The 16,088-nt window shown below is 43.2% G+C and overlaps 1 protein-coding gene across 1 annotated transcript in view; it reads left to right on the forward strand.

Moving 5' to 3' along the window:
• Window positions 1-3,790: 3,790 nt before the first annotated feature.
• endou (endonuclease, polyU-specific) overlaps window positions 3,791-16,088 on the forward strand; it is a 75,240-nt gene continuing 62,942 nt past the window's right edge. Inside the window, exon 1 of the mRNA XM_048615384.1 lies at window positions 3,791-3,919. Coding sequence (XP_048471341.1) covers window positions 3,853-3,919 — 67 coding nt within the window. The 5' untranslated portion in view covers window positions 3,791-3,852. The remainder of the gene's footprint in view (window positions 3,920-16,088) is intronic.

Genomic DNA, 16,088 nt, shown 5'->3' on the forward strand with positions numbered 1-16,088 from the left:
AACTGAAGCTTACCAGTCAAATAAATACTATGTCTACAAGGCCTTTGATTAGAAATTTTGCAGGAAATAACTCATCTCTGGTGTCCCCAAGGCATGTTTGGAATGTAATGAAATACTCTCCACTTGCCTGGAGCAGTGCAGATCCAATAATATTGAGAAGCTTGACACTATCCAGCACAAAATAGCCCTCTTAATTGGCACCCCATCCACTCCTATCAATGTCAAATCCTTCAACATTGATACAAAATGGTAGCAATGTAAACAGGTTGCATTGCAGTAACTCACCAAGGCTCTCCTAGCAGCACCCTCCAATCCCCTACTACGTAGAATGACAAGGATGGAAAATAGATGAGAATTCTGTCTCTTGCATGTTCTCTTCTAAACCACACACCAGCCTGACTTAGAATAATATTATTATCATTTACAGTCGCTGGGCCAAAATCCAGGAATAACCCATTTTGTGTGTACCTACACCCCATGTACAGTAACAGTTCAAAAAGCTGGCTCACCATCACCTTCTCCAGGGTAATTAGGGATTGACAACAAATGCTGGCCTGCTTAGAGATGCTCATGTCCTATGAACCCAATTGATGAATGTGCATAAAGAGCTTGAGACATAGTGTACTCACTATTAGGGCTTGGTGTATGCATGGGGAGCTGCACATTAACTTTCTAGGTAGTTACTTATATTTTCCCAACCACCTGTTCAATATTTTTATTTTCCCGGACCATTTTATTTTCACTAAAATATGAAATTGTTTAAACATAGTCAAGATTGATGAAAATTTTCCATAGATTATAGACATTCAGTCCTGTTATCAAATCACTTTCCATTTTGCCTTAACAGGAGCACCTGTGGAACTATCAGGAAGAGAGATAAGGTGTTCATTTATGAACAAAACAAATTTATTTACTGGGTTAATGGGTTATCCATATCTTTGTTTGTTTCAGTATGTAAGATGACTCATGTTACTGAAAGAAAGGCTGTATACTGTTTGAGTACTGAATTTCTTTTGCATCTGCATATGTTAATCACCAAAAGTGATTTTTCAAATTGAAATAACCACAAAAATACTTACAGGTTGTAAATCATTGCATCATTTTTGTATATGGCAATTTCTTTTTCTTTCTATGAAAAAACTCTGCATCTCCCTGCTTCTGTTTTCAAGTATTTGATGACCAGGAGTGCAAACTTTGTTTTACATTTTCTTACACCAAGTTACTTAATGCCTTATACTGAAGACCCTGTTTTCAGTAAATTCAATCTTTTATTATGTATAAAAAGCTGTCAGATTATTGTTAGTCAAGGGGGAACCTTCTGAAACAATAATTTTTGATGGTTCTTTTTTGAGCTGCCATACTCACATTCAAGTGAAGTTATGGATCACAGCATTAGCTGGCCACTCACACCATTAGATTCTAATGTTTGCAGAGATACTAATATCATAGATCATCGAATCCCTACAGCGTGGAAACAGGCCCTTCAGCCCAACAAGTCCACGCCGACCCACAAAGCATCCCACCCAGACCCATTCCCCTATAACCCACCTAATCTACATATCCTTGAACACTGCGGGTAATTTAGCGTGGCCAATCCACCTAGCCTGCACATCTTTGGACTGTGGGAGGAAACCGGAGCATGTGGAGGAAGCCCACGCAGACACGGGGAGAACGTGCAAACTCCACACAGACAGTCGCCGAGGGGTGGAGTCAAACCCAGGCTCCTGGTGCTGTGAGGCAACAGTGCTTACCACTGAACCACCGTGCCATATGGAATAATAACATAAACCCTTAAATACACAAGCCTTAATATAGGATAATAACATAAACCCTTAAATACCCAAGCCAGTGTAGTGTGAACAAATGTTTTATAATCAAGAGTGGAGAGCAGGTAATCCTGTTGCATTGATTAAAATACAAGGTGATTGATTGTCACTCAATAATATAGAAGCTAAATTTCTCTGAGTGGTAAAGTTAGGGTCTGAATCTGCATATTCAATTTTGCTTAATGAAAGGCATCATTTTGTAAAGGATTGTCAGTTAAAACGCTTGGAGGCTTGAAGTGTAGTTTAGTGGCTAACAGCTCCTCCAAAACACTCTCCTAACATTAATCAGCTGATTGAGAGTATATATTATATTGTTGTCAATTTCAAGTGCTTTACCTAAAGGCAGGCAGGTCATGCTGTTTGTATTGTGACGGTGATAGTGGATACACAACACAAGACTTTCAGGAATGCTTGGTCACAAATTCACCAACACTTGAGCAACATTTATTCCAGAAATTGTCTGATGATTTCACCTGGAAAAATAAGTGTTCATTGGACATCTAGGCAGAGTCACCAAGTGAAACAGATTGCTGGGTCATGAGCATCTTGCTAGGGATTCCTTTGGACTGGAGAGAATAGCCTGAGCAGCACTAGATGTTGAAGGAGGAGGGGGCAGGAACTTGAGGAGGCCTCCTTCTCTTCCTTCTCTTATTGTCTCTGAACATACTCTTCCATCTTCTTCAGCACTATGTCTGAGAACCTGCGAACACTCTGCCTCAATCCCGAGACGATAGAAACTGTTGTTTCGTCAGTCAGTATTCTCCACACTATCAATAATGTGGATGTATGGAACCCACATAAACCACTAATATATTACACATTAGACCATAGAATACAGGCGTAAAATTAGGCTAATTGACTCACCAAGCCTAATCTTCCATTTAATCATGGGTGATATGTTTCTCAACCCCATTCTCCTGCTTTCTGCCCATTACCCTTGATCCCCTTATTAATCAATGACCTATCTATCTGTCTTAAATACACTCAATGACTTGGCCTCCATAGCCTTCTGCAGCAATGAGTTTCATAGATTAATCACCCTATAGCTGAAGAGCCATACTCTGAGACTGTGCCCTCGGCTCCTCTCTCTCTTACTTGTGGAAACATCTTCTCCACATCCACTCCATCCAGGCCTTTCAGTGTTCTGTAACTCTCAATGAGATCTCCACCTCATCCTCTAAACTCCATCGATTACAGATGCTGAGTCCTCTACCACTCCTCACAACAATAAGTTACTAATGCATCTTTTCTACATTACACACCTATACTTTTGATAAACCCCTCAAAGACTGCTCCATGTAAATTGCATTAAAACAGCACCTGATGCTGATTCCACTGATCTTGGATTAAGCACCTCCAGAGGTCCAAATTGGTCTCTTACCACAGTAAAAATATGAGAGTCCAGAGGAAATAAGTTCAGCTATAATGTACTGGCAAAGTGGGACAACAGCACTGAAGCAAGACATGGACAATATCCAAGCATGTGCTAATAAGTAGCAAATAGCACATGCCACACAATACCATTTCAAGACAGTGCTGAATATTTGAAAGAAATATTTGAATTCATACATTGTCTTTCCTGACCTCAGCATGTTTCAAAATGCTTCACAATCAATGAAGCACTGTGCTTTTAATGATATTTGCAGTTAAAAGACCTTTTAATGATATTTGCAGTTAATGGCCCCATCACTGTTTCTTGCATGCCACTGTTCTCCCAAAGGTAAACTGAGTGCTTGGGAGAAAAGCATCAAAAGAAAGATGATGAGGCAGCAAGTGCTGAAAAAAATGGAAGGATTGGGCTATAAAGGGGGGGTGGCAAGAGAGGGGAAGGTGGAAAGCTGTGACCTTACTTATTTATTAACCTCTGGGAATTTTACACCAGGCAGTAATAGGTGAGTTCTCAGAATATAGCCCAGTCTGGCAATGGGCCCAGTGCTTCAAAGCTGCAATGTGATTTGTCAGCTCTGTGAATTAAAGAATAACGCCCGAGGATAGGAATTATTCTGTGAATCACCCCAGCCTCATCATGATGTTACGTCTTGTGATTCTGTCTGTGCTCCTGAATTCAGCTGCTTCAGGAACCCTCAAAGAAAGTGAGTATCTGTTCCTCTGCACAACACTAACACTTTGGCATTCCTGCCTCTTTTTTTGCTCAATGCATCAATCTGTGAATGAGACATGAATTCCTCAATTTCAGAATTAACTTTGGAGCACTGCTATTTGGCTCCTGAGCAGAAGAAAGTATAGGTTGTAGTCCGCAGTTGCTTACAGCACTTGTGTCTCAAAATTACAGGTCAATCACCAGGAAGTTAATTGTTGCTTAGTCTCATAAGCAGAACAGGAGAGTTGAATCATTTTTATGATTCTCCTCTAGGTTTTTTTTAAAAACATTGCTTCGTTTTGTTTCCTCTTCAAAGTAGGTGGTAGTTTGTTTCTACAAACCTTGTTGTGAAGTCCAATCAAAACATGATCCACAATAATTATTTTTCGGGTAAAACACACACACACACACACACACACACACACACACCTGAAATAAGAACAGAAATTGCCAGAGCAACTCAGCAGGTCTGGCAGCATCTGTGGAGGGAAAGCAGATTTAGCACTTTAAGTCCAGTGTCCTTTCTTGGAGCTGTGAGAATTTTTTCCAATTGTCTGGTCTTCAGGATTCCTTTTTTTCAAAGAAGCTCAGGTAGCTTGCAGTTTAATTGAAGCAATATATTTACTGTGGAAATTTTGGCACAAGATGAATTTCTTTCTGGAAATCAGAATTCTAGGGAGATTGAGAGTAAGAGGTAAGCTTTGGACAAGCTCAAGCTGCGTTTTTGTTTTGACTGTCCTGATGTAGCAGCAGACTGAAAGAGAGAGGTTTAAACTCTATAATTAAATGCTATTCAGTAATTCCAGTCATAAGACCGACTCAACTGAGACACAACTAACAAGATGACTGTGATGTCCCATCAAAACCCATTGCGTAATTTAGAAAATAATGACAGAGCCCATTAACACCATCTCATACAGAGTATAGCTGAATGGTTTCCTTTGCTTTACATTGACTGTTCATTGCATCTTGTTATTCTGTGTAGGGTTGCCTGGAATATCTACATAAATGAGCATGATGATGATCCAGGATGATTATGTGAGCTTTTGCCACCTGGATATTGCAGATCAGAACTTTACAGAAATGATTTTCTGAAACTTTTTTTTAAAAGAAGCTTTAACAAGAGAATATAGTGTTGAAAAATTAATTTAGGCTCGCTCTCTCTCCATATGTATTTTGGTTTGACATTCCTTCATGGGTCAAGGACAAAATGGAAATATCCATTAATTGGCAAACTTGCCCTCATCAGTCAAACAGAAGTGTAACAGACGCAAAGTCAGTGCTCCGCTGCATTCTGAGGGTCTATACTTGGGCAACAGCCAGTATGCATGTTTAATTTTATAAGGTTGCAACTGTCAAAAGTGGTTGCGATCTGTGTAAAGCAGGATCGCTCTTGGGCCCCAGAGTGAACAGAGATTTCAAGTCGCTGGCAAGCTAATTGGAGACCCATGATTATGTTTTCTAACATGGAGTACCTTCCTCTTTGGTGATAGCAAGAACTGCAAATGCTGGAAGACAGAGTCAATACAGTATGGAGCTGGGGGAACACAGGAAGTCATGCAGCATTAGAGGAACAGGAAAGTCAACATTTTGGGTTGGGACCTTCATCAGGACTGGGGTAACTGAGCTCCCTTCCCCCTCCCCAGTCCAAATGAGGGGTACTAACCCAAAACGTCAACTTTCCTATTCCTCTGATGCTGCCTGACCTGCTGAGTTCCTCCAGCTCCACACTGTAATGACTCCACTTTCCTCTTTGGTGTTTGTTCAGAGTGTATTTGAGATATATCGTTGGGACACTTTGAGTCATCCTTTTCTAGTAGGATGGATGTTGCCCCTAAGATCATTGGTTTGTATGGCACCCTGAAGCGTGTCCTGAGGTCTGTAGGTAAGAAACAACTTTCAATTATGTAAGAAGTCTCTTGATATTCCTCTATTCATACAAGCCACGATTTGTTTTTGTCAGTATCTGGCTGACACGAGCTCTGCAGGGCAACTAGATGCTCACCCAGACACTTATATGCGCATAATTCCAAACCCTGAACATTGTTGTGCCATGTAAAAAGTCCGCAATGCCCATGTTCACAGGCCAGGAGCAACATTGAAATAGGACGGAAAGGGGTAGGGTGGTGGTGAGGTCTGATTTTAGCCAGGGATGCTTGGGGAGGCAGGGGAAAAGAGATCAGAGTGAGTGAGGGACAACCCCATCTCTCCCATTCAACTCAATTCTTCCCCATACATTCCCATTCATCCCCATCTACTCCCATCTTCCCTGTCCATCTGTTGTGTGCTCTGCTTCACTGCGACTTGGCTCACCCCTGCCATTTCCCACTGCACCTTACAAGCTGGTGGGTTCACCATACACCGCATGGACTGCACGGCTTTCCCGGGTAAGGCAAAGGGTGGTGGGGTATGCTTCTTGATCAATACCGCCTGGTGCTTTGATGTAGCGATCCTGGCAAGCCATTGCTCCTCGGGCCTAGAATATCTTACTTTCTACCATGAGAAATCCTGGTATTTCTCATGGTAGAAATCCTGACAGCAGTCTACATACTACTCCGTGCAGATGTGAAGAATGCCCAAGATGAGTTTTACACCACCACAAACACTCCAGAGACAAAAATTCCCTGAGGCCCTATTCATTGTGGCCGGCAACTTCAACCAAGCTAACCTCAAGCTGGTGATGCCAAAGTACCACCAACACATCTCCTGCCCCACCAGAGGACTGAACATTCTGGACCACTGCTAGACAACCAAAGACATCTACCGCTCCATCTTCCACCCACATTTTGGAAAATCAGATCATGGCACTGTGTTCCTCCTCCCAGCTTACAAGCAGAAGCTGAAATGGGAGAATCCTTCATGAAAAGAAGTACAGTGCTGGTCCGTGGCAGCGGAAGACCATCTCCAGACTGCTTGGAATTAGTGGACTGGACCATGTTCAAGTGTTCAGCAGAATACCCTGACAAGTATGCCACCACAGTCATGGACTTCATTAGCAAATGCGTGGAGAACTGCATACCAAAGAAGTCAATCTGAATGTTCCCCACCTGTAAACCTTGGATGAACCAAGAAGTCCACTCCCTACTGAAGACCAGACGTGCAGCTTTCAAGTCAAATGACCCAGACCAACACAAGAAATCCAGATATGACCTTGGCAAGGGATGCCAAGAGGCAGTAACAGACAAAGTTAAATGCCCAAACCTACCAAACAGACTCCTGCTCCCTATGGCAAGGCCTAAACGATATTACAGGATACAAAATGAAGCAGTGTAAGATAGCAGACAAAGACACATCCCTCCCTCACACGCTTAATGCTTTCTATGCTCGGTTTGAGCAGAATGCCAGTGGCACAGTCATGCCTGCCCTGACAGCTCCCGGCCACATCTGTTCCCTCCGTCACCACTGCAGAAGTCAGATTGATCTTCCTAGGAATCAACTCAAGGGAAGTGATGGGCCTGGACAGTGTCCCAGGCTAAGCACTCAGATCCTGTGTAGACCAACTGGTGGAGGTATTTACCGACATCTTCAACCTCACCCTCCTACAAGCTGAAGTCCCCACCTGCTTCAAGAAGACCACCATAATTGCTGTGCCTAAGAAATCACATGAAATGTGCCTTAATGACTACCACCCAGTGGCTCAGTCCTCAATAATCACGAAATGCTTCGAGAGGCCGGTCATGGCCTACATCAACTCCAGTCTCCCAGCCCATCTTGATCCCCTACAATTTGCCTGCCGACATAGCAGGTCCACAGAGGATGCCATATCCCTAGCCCTGCACTCATCTCTGGAACATCTGGACAACAATGACACCAACGTCAGACTCCTGCTTATTGACTACTGCTCCGCTTTCAAAACCATTATCCCCTCTAGACTGATCTCAAAACTACGTGACCTTGGTCTCAGCTCAGACCTCTGCAACTGGATCCTCAGCTTTCTGACCCAAAGGCTGTAATCAGTGAAGATAGGTAACTGCACCTCCTCCACAATAACACTGGAGCCCCCCCCAAGGATGCGTCCTCAGCAACCTACTGTACTCCCTGTACACCTACGACTGTGTTGCCAAATTCTGAATGAAATCCATCTACAAATTCACTTACAACACCACTGTCATGGGACAGATATCTAACAACAGAGAGTCAAACTACAGAAGGGAGATAGAGGGCTTGGTGACATGGTGCAATGAAAACAAATCTGTCTCTCAATGTTGGCAAAACTAAAGAACTGTTCATTGACTTCAGAAAGGGAGGAGGAGAATATGGCCCATTGACATCAACAGAACTAAGATTGAGAGAGTGAAGAGCATCAAGTTACTCGGAGTGACGATAACCGACGACCTGTCCTGGACTTCCCATGTAGATGTGGCAGTCAAGAAGGTAGAACGATGCTTCTTCTTCCTCAGGCAGCTCAGGAAACTTGGTATGTTCATAAGGTCCCTCACCAAATTCTACAGATGTACCATTGAAAGCATAACGTCTGGGTACATGACGGCCTGGTTTAGCAACTGCTCTGCCCAGGACTGTAAGAAACTACAGAAGGTGCTATGCACAGCCTAGACCATCACAGAAGCCGACCTTCCATCCATGGACTCCATTTACACGACTGTAATGATCTCCTGCAATCTCTTCTGTCAGGCAGAAGGTACAGAAGCCTGAACACATGCACCAGCAGGTTCAGGAACAGCTTCTTCCTGGCTGTTATCGGACTGATGAATCAACTCTCTAACCTCAATGCTGATCTTGCTCATGTTGATCTCGCCTAGTGCACGCCCTGTGCAATGTAACCTGTATGCCGCTGTCTAAGTCATAGAGTCAAGAGTAATACAGCATGGAAACAGGCCCTTTGGCCCAAACTGGTCCATGCTGACCATGGTGCCCACTCAGCTAGTTCCAATTGTCTGCTTTTGGTCCATATCCCTCTAAACCCTTCTCATCCATGCACCTATCCAAATGTTTTTTAAATGTTGCTATTGTGCCTGCCTCAACCACCTTCTCCAGCAGCCCATTCCATGTACGAACCATTCTCTGCGTGAAGAAATTTGATACCACCCAGCTATTGAAACCTGCACCTTTGGAGTGACCACTTCACTAAACCTCTTATCAAAGAAGTCTTTTTCATCTGTACATCCTTGGCTTGCTGTGATGCCCCTGTACCAATTGTAAACAAAGCTTTTCACTGTATTTAGGTACGTGTGACAATCAATCCCCAACTCTCTGTTCTCCCCATCTCCCTCTTCACGTTTACGACTCAGTAAATGAAGTTTTTCAGGACAGCCCAGTACATTGCTCTGCACCCTTATTGATTCATATTTAATGACATGGGTTGTCAGCATCTGAAAGGTTGATGAGAAGGCTGAATGGTTTTATTGGTTATAACTCTGGAGAATTTGCACACTATGGTGGTCATGGGAATTTCCAGTATCTTTTCTAAAACCTGTGAATACTGGAAAAAGAGCGCATGAAGAGGCCCTTCCACCTAACTGTGAAGCAATAGGAGCAGTATAGTCAGTCCCCAAATCGTGCTATTGAAGATTTCAGCCTGAAGTGATCTAGGGCTCAGGAAGGCTACAGCTAACGAAATGGAGATTTCCTAGGGACATATGTGACTCAGGAAAGACTTAAACCTGGTCAAGTTTCTGGCAGTGCTCAAAGGCAGTAAGTTTGTCACCCATCCCTCCCTAGCCGACACACTGTTCTTCCCAGACCCAGAAGGCTGTGGGTCCCAGCCTGCTGCTGTCTCCTCTCTTGTGTCCCAGGGATGCAGAGTCAGCCAGTCTTTGGCTCCCAAGAAAAGCAGATGAGCCCAGGAAACAGCACTAGGGAGAAGAAGCAAGAATATGCCTGAAATCTGAAATTTAAAAAGAAGCAAAAAATGCTGGAGAAGCTCAGAAGGTCTGCCAGCGTTTGTGGAGACAGAAATAATGAACATTTCAAATTTGATATGACTCTTCAGACAATTGTTAGAAATAAGTGTTTGTACAGCAAAATAAGGAGATAATTAATGCATAATGAGTAAACATTTGCTTGAAGAAAAATATCTCCCGCTTACACCTCGCCATTTGGGTTTGGTGGCATATCAGTACACGCACAGTGGGCTGACTGGCTTATTTTAGCCATCCAGACTTCTGTGCATGGATTAGGAGTACAGTCTGCCTTGATCATGGCCCTCACTTTCCGATCACTGACATAAAGCCATGTTGATGTGCCCAGCTTCAGAACCAATGCTATGAAGAAGCTTCAGATGCTCGGCTCAACTGTGAGATAGTCCACTATGAGGTGGATTTTTGGCTTGGTAAAACTATAAGGTCAGCTGCTTGAGTCTACTCAACCATTCAGCAGGATCATGGCTAATCCAAAATTCCTTACTTCCACTTTCCTATGTTTGCCCCATAACCCTCGATTCCCCTGCTGATCAAAACTTAGCCTCAAATGTATATAGGACTCTGCTCTGACCATTCTGTGTGGCAAGGAGTCTAAAGCCTTTTAATGCTCAGAAGAAATCTTTCCTCACCTGTCTTAAGTTGATGCTGTTTTATTCTGAGACTATGCTACAGCAATAAGAGGGGAAAAGATCATATACAGGGGTAAGCTAGCTAGGAATATAAAATAAGATTGCAAGAGTTATTTAAAGAACAAATCACAATACAGCATAGGAACAGGCCCTTTGGCCCTCCAAGCCTGTGCTGACACATCTTGCCCTTCCATACTAAAACTGTCTTCCTTACTGGATCCATATCTCTTACAACAACAAAAACAGAAGTTGTTGAATAAGTTCAGCAGATCTGACAGCATGTGTGGCGAGAAAGCAGAGTTAAGTTTACGGGTTGAGCGACCCTTCCTCTCAAAATTGAGAGGAAGGGCCACTCAACCTGAAATGTTAACTGATTTCTATCCACAGATTGCTGCCAGATCTGCTGAGCTTTTCCAGCAATTTCTGCTTTTGTTTGATTTACAACGCCTGCAGTTTTTCAGTTTTTCTATATCTCTCTATTCCCTTCCTATTCATGTATTCGTCCCGGTGCTTCTTGAATGTTATTGTATCTGTTTCCACCACTTCCTCTGGCAGTGCGATCCAGGCACTCACCATCCTTTGTGTGGAGACACGTGCCTCGCACATCTCTTTTAAACATACTCCTGGCAACTTAGACCTGTGTCCCCTAGTAACTGACCATTCTATGCTGAGAAAAAGCCTCACATTCCATTCTATCCTTGCTGTTCATAATCTTCTATCAGGTCACCCTTCTCACCCCTCAAGCTCCTGTGTTCTAATAAAAACAAACCTTGTCCATCCAACCTTTCTTCAGAGCTAAAATCCCCCACACCAGAAAACATCCTGGTAAGACTTTCCTGGATCCTCTTCAAAACATCCACATCCTTCTGGTAGTGTAGTGACCGGAACTGTATGCAAAATTCCAAGTGTGGCCTAACTGAAGTTCTATAAAACTGCTGCATAACTTGTCTATCCTTGTATTCAATGCCCCTTCGAATGAAGGTAAGCATGCCATAGGCCTTCTTTTTACTAACTTATCTACCTGCACTGTCACCTTCAGTGATCTGTGGACTTGTATCCCTCTGCAATTCCTTACTCCTAAGGGTTCTGTCATTCATTGTATAATTTCCACCTGTACTTGACCTTTCAAAATGCATCACGTCATGTTTGTCCAGATTAAACTCCACCTCCCATTTTTGTGCCAGTGCCTCCAACTGATCTATATTCTGTTGTATACTCTGACAATCCTCCTCACTACCTGCAACTCCACCAATTTTTTTATCATCTACAGAATTACTATTTAGACCAACCACATTTTCCTCCAAATCATTTATGTAGACCATGAACAACAGAGGTCCCAGCACTGACCCTTGTAGAACACCACTAGTCACAACCCCCCATTCTGAAAAGAATCCTTCCACTGCTACCCTGTCTCCTATAACTAAGCCAGTTCTGTATCCATCTTGTCAGCTCCCCACCCCCCTGATATCATGTGACTTCACCTTTTGTGCTAGTCTGCCATGAGGGACCTTGACAAAGGCTTTATTGAAGTCCATGTAGACAACATCAATCGCTTTTCCCTCATCAATTATCTTTGTCACCTCCTCAAAACAACGTTCAAGTTAGTGAGGGATGACTTCCCCCAGTCAAAACCATGCTGTTTATCTCTAATAAGTCCATTTGCTTCTAAATGTGTATAGATCTTGTTCCTGAAAATCTTTTCCAATAATTACCCCGCTGCCGATGTGAGGCTCACAGGCTTGTAATTTCCTGGATAATCCTTATCACCCTTTTTAAACATTTAAATATTGGCTATTTTCCAGTCCTATGGGATCTCACTTGTGGCCAAAGAGGATACAAAGATGCCTGTAAATTCTCCAGCAATTCGGCCTCTTACCTCCCTCAGTATTTGGGGATACATCCCAGCGGGACCCAGACACTTATCTACCTTAATACGTTTTAAGATGCACATGTATCTAAGATATCTTAAGGTATCTAAAAGGTAAAAGAGAGCCAAGAGTGAACACAGGACAGGTGGAAAATGAGGCTGGAGAAGTAGTTATGGGGAACAAAGAAATGACAGAGAAGCTGAATAGGTACTTTGCATCAGTTTTCACAGTGGAAAATACCAACAGCATACCAGAACTTCAAGAGAATCAAAATGCAGAGGTGAGTGCAAGTGGCTATCACTAAGGAAAGGGCACTGGGGAAGCTGAAAGATTTGAAGGTGCATAAGTCACCTGGACCCGAGGGCCTACACCTCAGAATTCTGAAGGAGATAGAGAGGGAGATTGTAGAGGCAATGGTAGTGATCTTTCAAGGATCACTGGAGACCAGGATGGTCCCAGAGGAGTGGAAAATGGCTAATGTAACACCACTGTTTAAAAAGGGAGGGAGGCTGAAGACAGGTTAGTCTAACTTTAATAATGGACTCTAAAATCTTACGAATGACTAAGGATGAGATGGCAGACTGCTTAGGAGTGCATGATAAAATAGGGCCAACTATCTGTCTGACAAATCTGTTAGAATTTTTTGAGGAGGTAAAGACCAAATTTGACAAAAGAGAGCCAGTGGATGTGATCTATTTGAATTTTCAGAAGGTCTTTGACAAGGTGTAGCGCAGGAGGCTGCTAAATAAGATAAGAGCCCGTGGAGGCTGCAGAAGAACTTATGCAGGCTAGGAGAATGGACAAAGAAGTGGTAGATGGAATACAATGTGTGAAGTTTGCATTTTGGTAGGAAGAATGGAGGTGTAGACCATTTTCTAAATAGGGAAAGGCTTCGAGAACCTGAAGCACAAAAAGACTTGGGAGTCCAAGTTCAGGATTCTCTTAAGGTTAGTTTACAACTTAATTTGGCAATTAGAATATCAAATATTATGTTAACATTCAATTCATGAGGGTTAGAATACAAGGGCAGAGATACATAGCCTCAGCTGTACAAGTCTCTGGTGAGACAGCATTTGGAACATTGTGATCAATTTTCGGCCCCATACCTAAAGAAGAATGTGCTAGTGTTGAATGGAGTCCATGGCAGGTTTACAAGGGATAAAGGACTTGTCATAAGACGAGTGGAGGACTTTGGGTCTGTATGCGATGGAGTTTAGAAAGATGAGATAGATCTCATTAAAACTTTTACATAATAATGAGAGGCCTGGACAGAGTGAATGTGGAGGAGATAGAGGACCTGAGGGCACAGTTTAAGAGTGAAAGGATGACCTTTAGAACTGAGATGAGGAGTAATTTCCTCAGCCAGAGGGTGGTTAATCTGTGGAACTCATGAAAGTGATCGAGATCAAGTCCTTGAGTATATTTAAGACAGACATAGATGGGTTCTTAATTCACAAAAAAAAAGCAACAAGGGAAAGAAGGCATTGGTAGCAGAGTGTACTGAACCCCAAAGAGTAGTCACTCTGTAGGAAAGTTTATAAATCATTAAAATTATAGGAGCATGTGAAAAGAATATAGCAATTATTATGTGCGATTTTAATCTTCGCATTGATTGAGTTAATCAAATTGAAAAGGGTAGCTACGACAATAAATTCATAGAATACTTTAGGGCTGTTTCCTAGAGCAATCTAACATGGACCCACCAAGGAGCAGGCTACCTTGGATCTGTGTTGGATAATAAGGCAGGTTCAATACATTACTTCAGAGTAAAAGAGCCCCTAGAAAGTAGTGGCGACAACATGGCCACAACAATGCCACCCGAAGGTTACAGGAACAGCACCTCATATTCCGCTTGGGAACCCTGCAGCCCAATGGTGTCAATGTGGACTTCACAAGTTTCAAAATCTTCCCTCCCCCAACTGCATCCCAAAACCAGCCCAGCTTTTCCCCTCCTCCCTAATCTGTCCGTCCTTTCTCCCACTTATCACGTCCTCCCACCTCAAGCCCCACCCCCACCTCCTACCTACCAGCCTCATCCCCACCTACTTGACCTGTCTGTCCTCCCTGGGCTGACCAACTCCCACCCTAACTCCCCACCTACACTCACCTTTACTGGCTCCATCCCCGCCTCTTTGACCTGTCCGTCTCCTCTCCACCTATCTGTTCCTTTATCCATCTTCCATCTGCCTCCCCGTCTCTCTCAGTTTATTTCAGAAACCCCTTCCTCTCCCCCATTTCTGAAGAAGGGTCTAGGCCCGAAACATCAGCCTTCCTGCTCCTCTGATGCTGCTTGGCCTGCTGTGTTCATCCAGCTCTACACCTTGTTATTTCAGATTCCAGCATCTGCAGTTTCTACTATCCCTCAATTTTAAATTCCCGGTTTTCATCTTATCACCATGTCTATGTGATGCCCTAGTGGGATTATCATAGGCTATTAATCCAGAGACCCAGGTAATGCATTGGGGACACAGGTTTAGTGTGGCACGGTGGCTCAGTGGTTCGCATTGCTGCCTCACAGTACCAGGAACCTGGGTTCAATTCCAGTTTAGGGTGACTCTCCATTTGAAGTTTCCACATGCTCCCTATGACTGTGTGGGTTTCCTTCCACAGTCACAAAGGTGCGTAGGTTAGGTGGATTGGCCATACTAAATTGCCCACAGTGTCCAAGGATTTGTAGGCCAAGTGGATTAGGCGTGGGGAACGCAGGGTTACAGGGATAAAGAAGGGGGTGGGTCCCTTTGGAGGGTTTGATTGGACTTGATGGGCTGAATGGCCTGCTTCCAGATTGTAAGGATTCTATGAACTATGTTTTCATGACGGCTTTGAGATCATATTCATTTACCTCGATTTGCGCTCTCAGTTCACCTACCTTATTCAGAATGTTTTGTGCATTAAGATACAAAACCTTTAAGTTATTTAATGATTGAATTTTCCTACACATGCATGGTTCCTCGGTACAATATGATGTTCACACATTTAATCATTTCCTTTTAAATTCTGGTAATGATCAGTTCCATAACTAACTTGGAATCCTACATTTGATTTTGATTTTTCATACAACTGAACCCAACCACTCAATGGTTTACTTTAAAGACTGTCTACAGCCCAAGTTGTGTGATTTGGCAGGATTCTGATCCCAGCATGATTCAGGTGGAAGCTGTCTCATCAGAATAGATGAGATAACAAGGTATAGAGCCGGATGAACTCAGCAGGCCAAGCAGCATCAGAGGAGCAGGAAAACTGACATTTCGGGTCATCTCAAAATCCCGAAACGTCAGCTTTCCTGCTCCTCTGATGCTGCTTGGCCTGCTGTGTTCATTCAGCTCTACACCTTGTTATCTCAGATTCTCCAGCATCTGCAGTTCCTACTATGTCTCTCCTCATCAGAATAGATTCCTGCTTCCCGAGTACTGGCGCCAGTGTCCTATGAATTCAAACCCATTTTCCAACACCAATCTTTGAGACACGTTTTACTTCTTTAACAATTGATGATAGCCTCACGGTCGCCATTACTAAGGCCAGTTTGTTCAATTGAAGAATGATTAATTGATTTTAAGTTCCACCAACTGTTCTGATGAGATTGAACCCATACCCCCAGAGCATCAGTCTGGGTCATCTGGATTACTAACCCAGTGATATTGCCACAATGCTAACTTCATATCATCTGTGTGAGCTTATAAAGTACAACTGATCAGGATTTGGGCTTCCTTGTAGGGTTTGCCTAAATCCACTTGGATGGCTAGTAGAGCTCAGCCAATTGGATGGGTGTTGATTTCTTTACATTT

Source organism: Rhincodon typus, chromosome 32 (assembly GCF_021869965.1).
Source record: "Rhincodon typus isolate 14 chromosome 32, sRhiTyp1.1, whole genome shotgun sequence".
Classification (NCBI taxonomy): Eukaryota; Metazoa; Chordata; class Chondrichthyes; order Orectolobiformes; family Rhincodontidae; genus Rhincodon; species Rhincodon typus.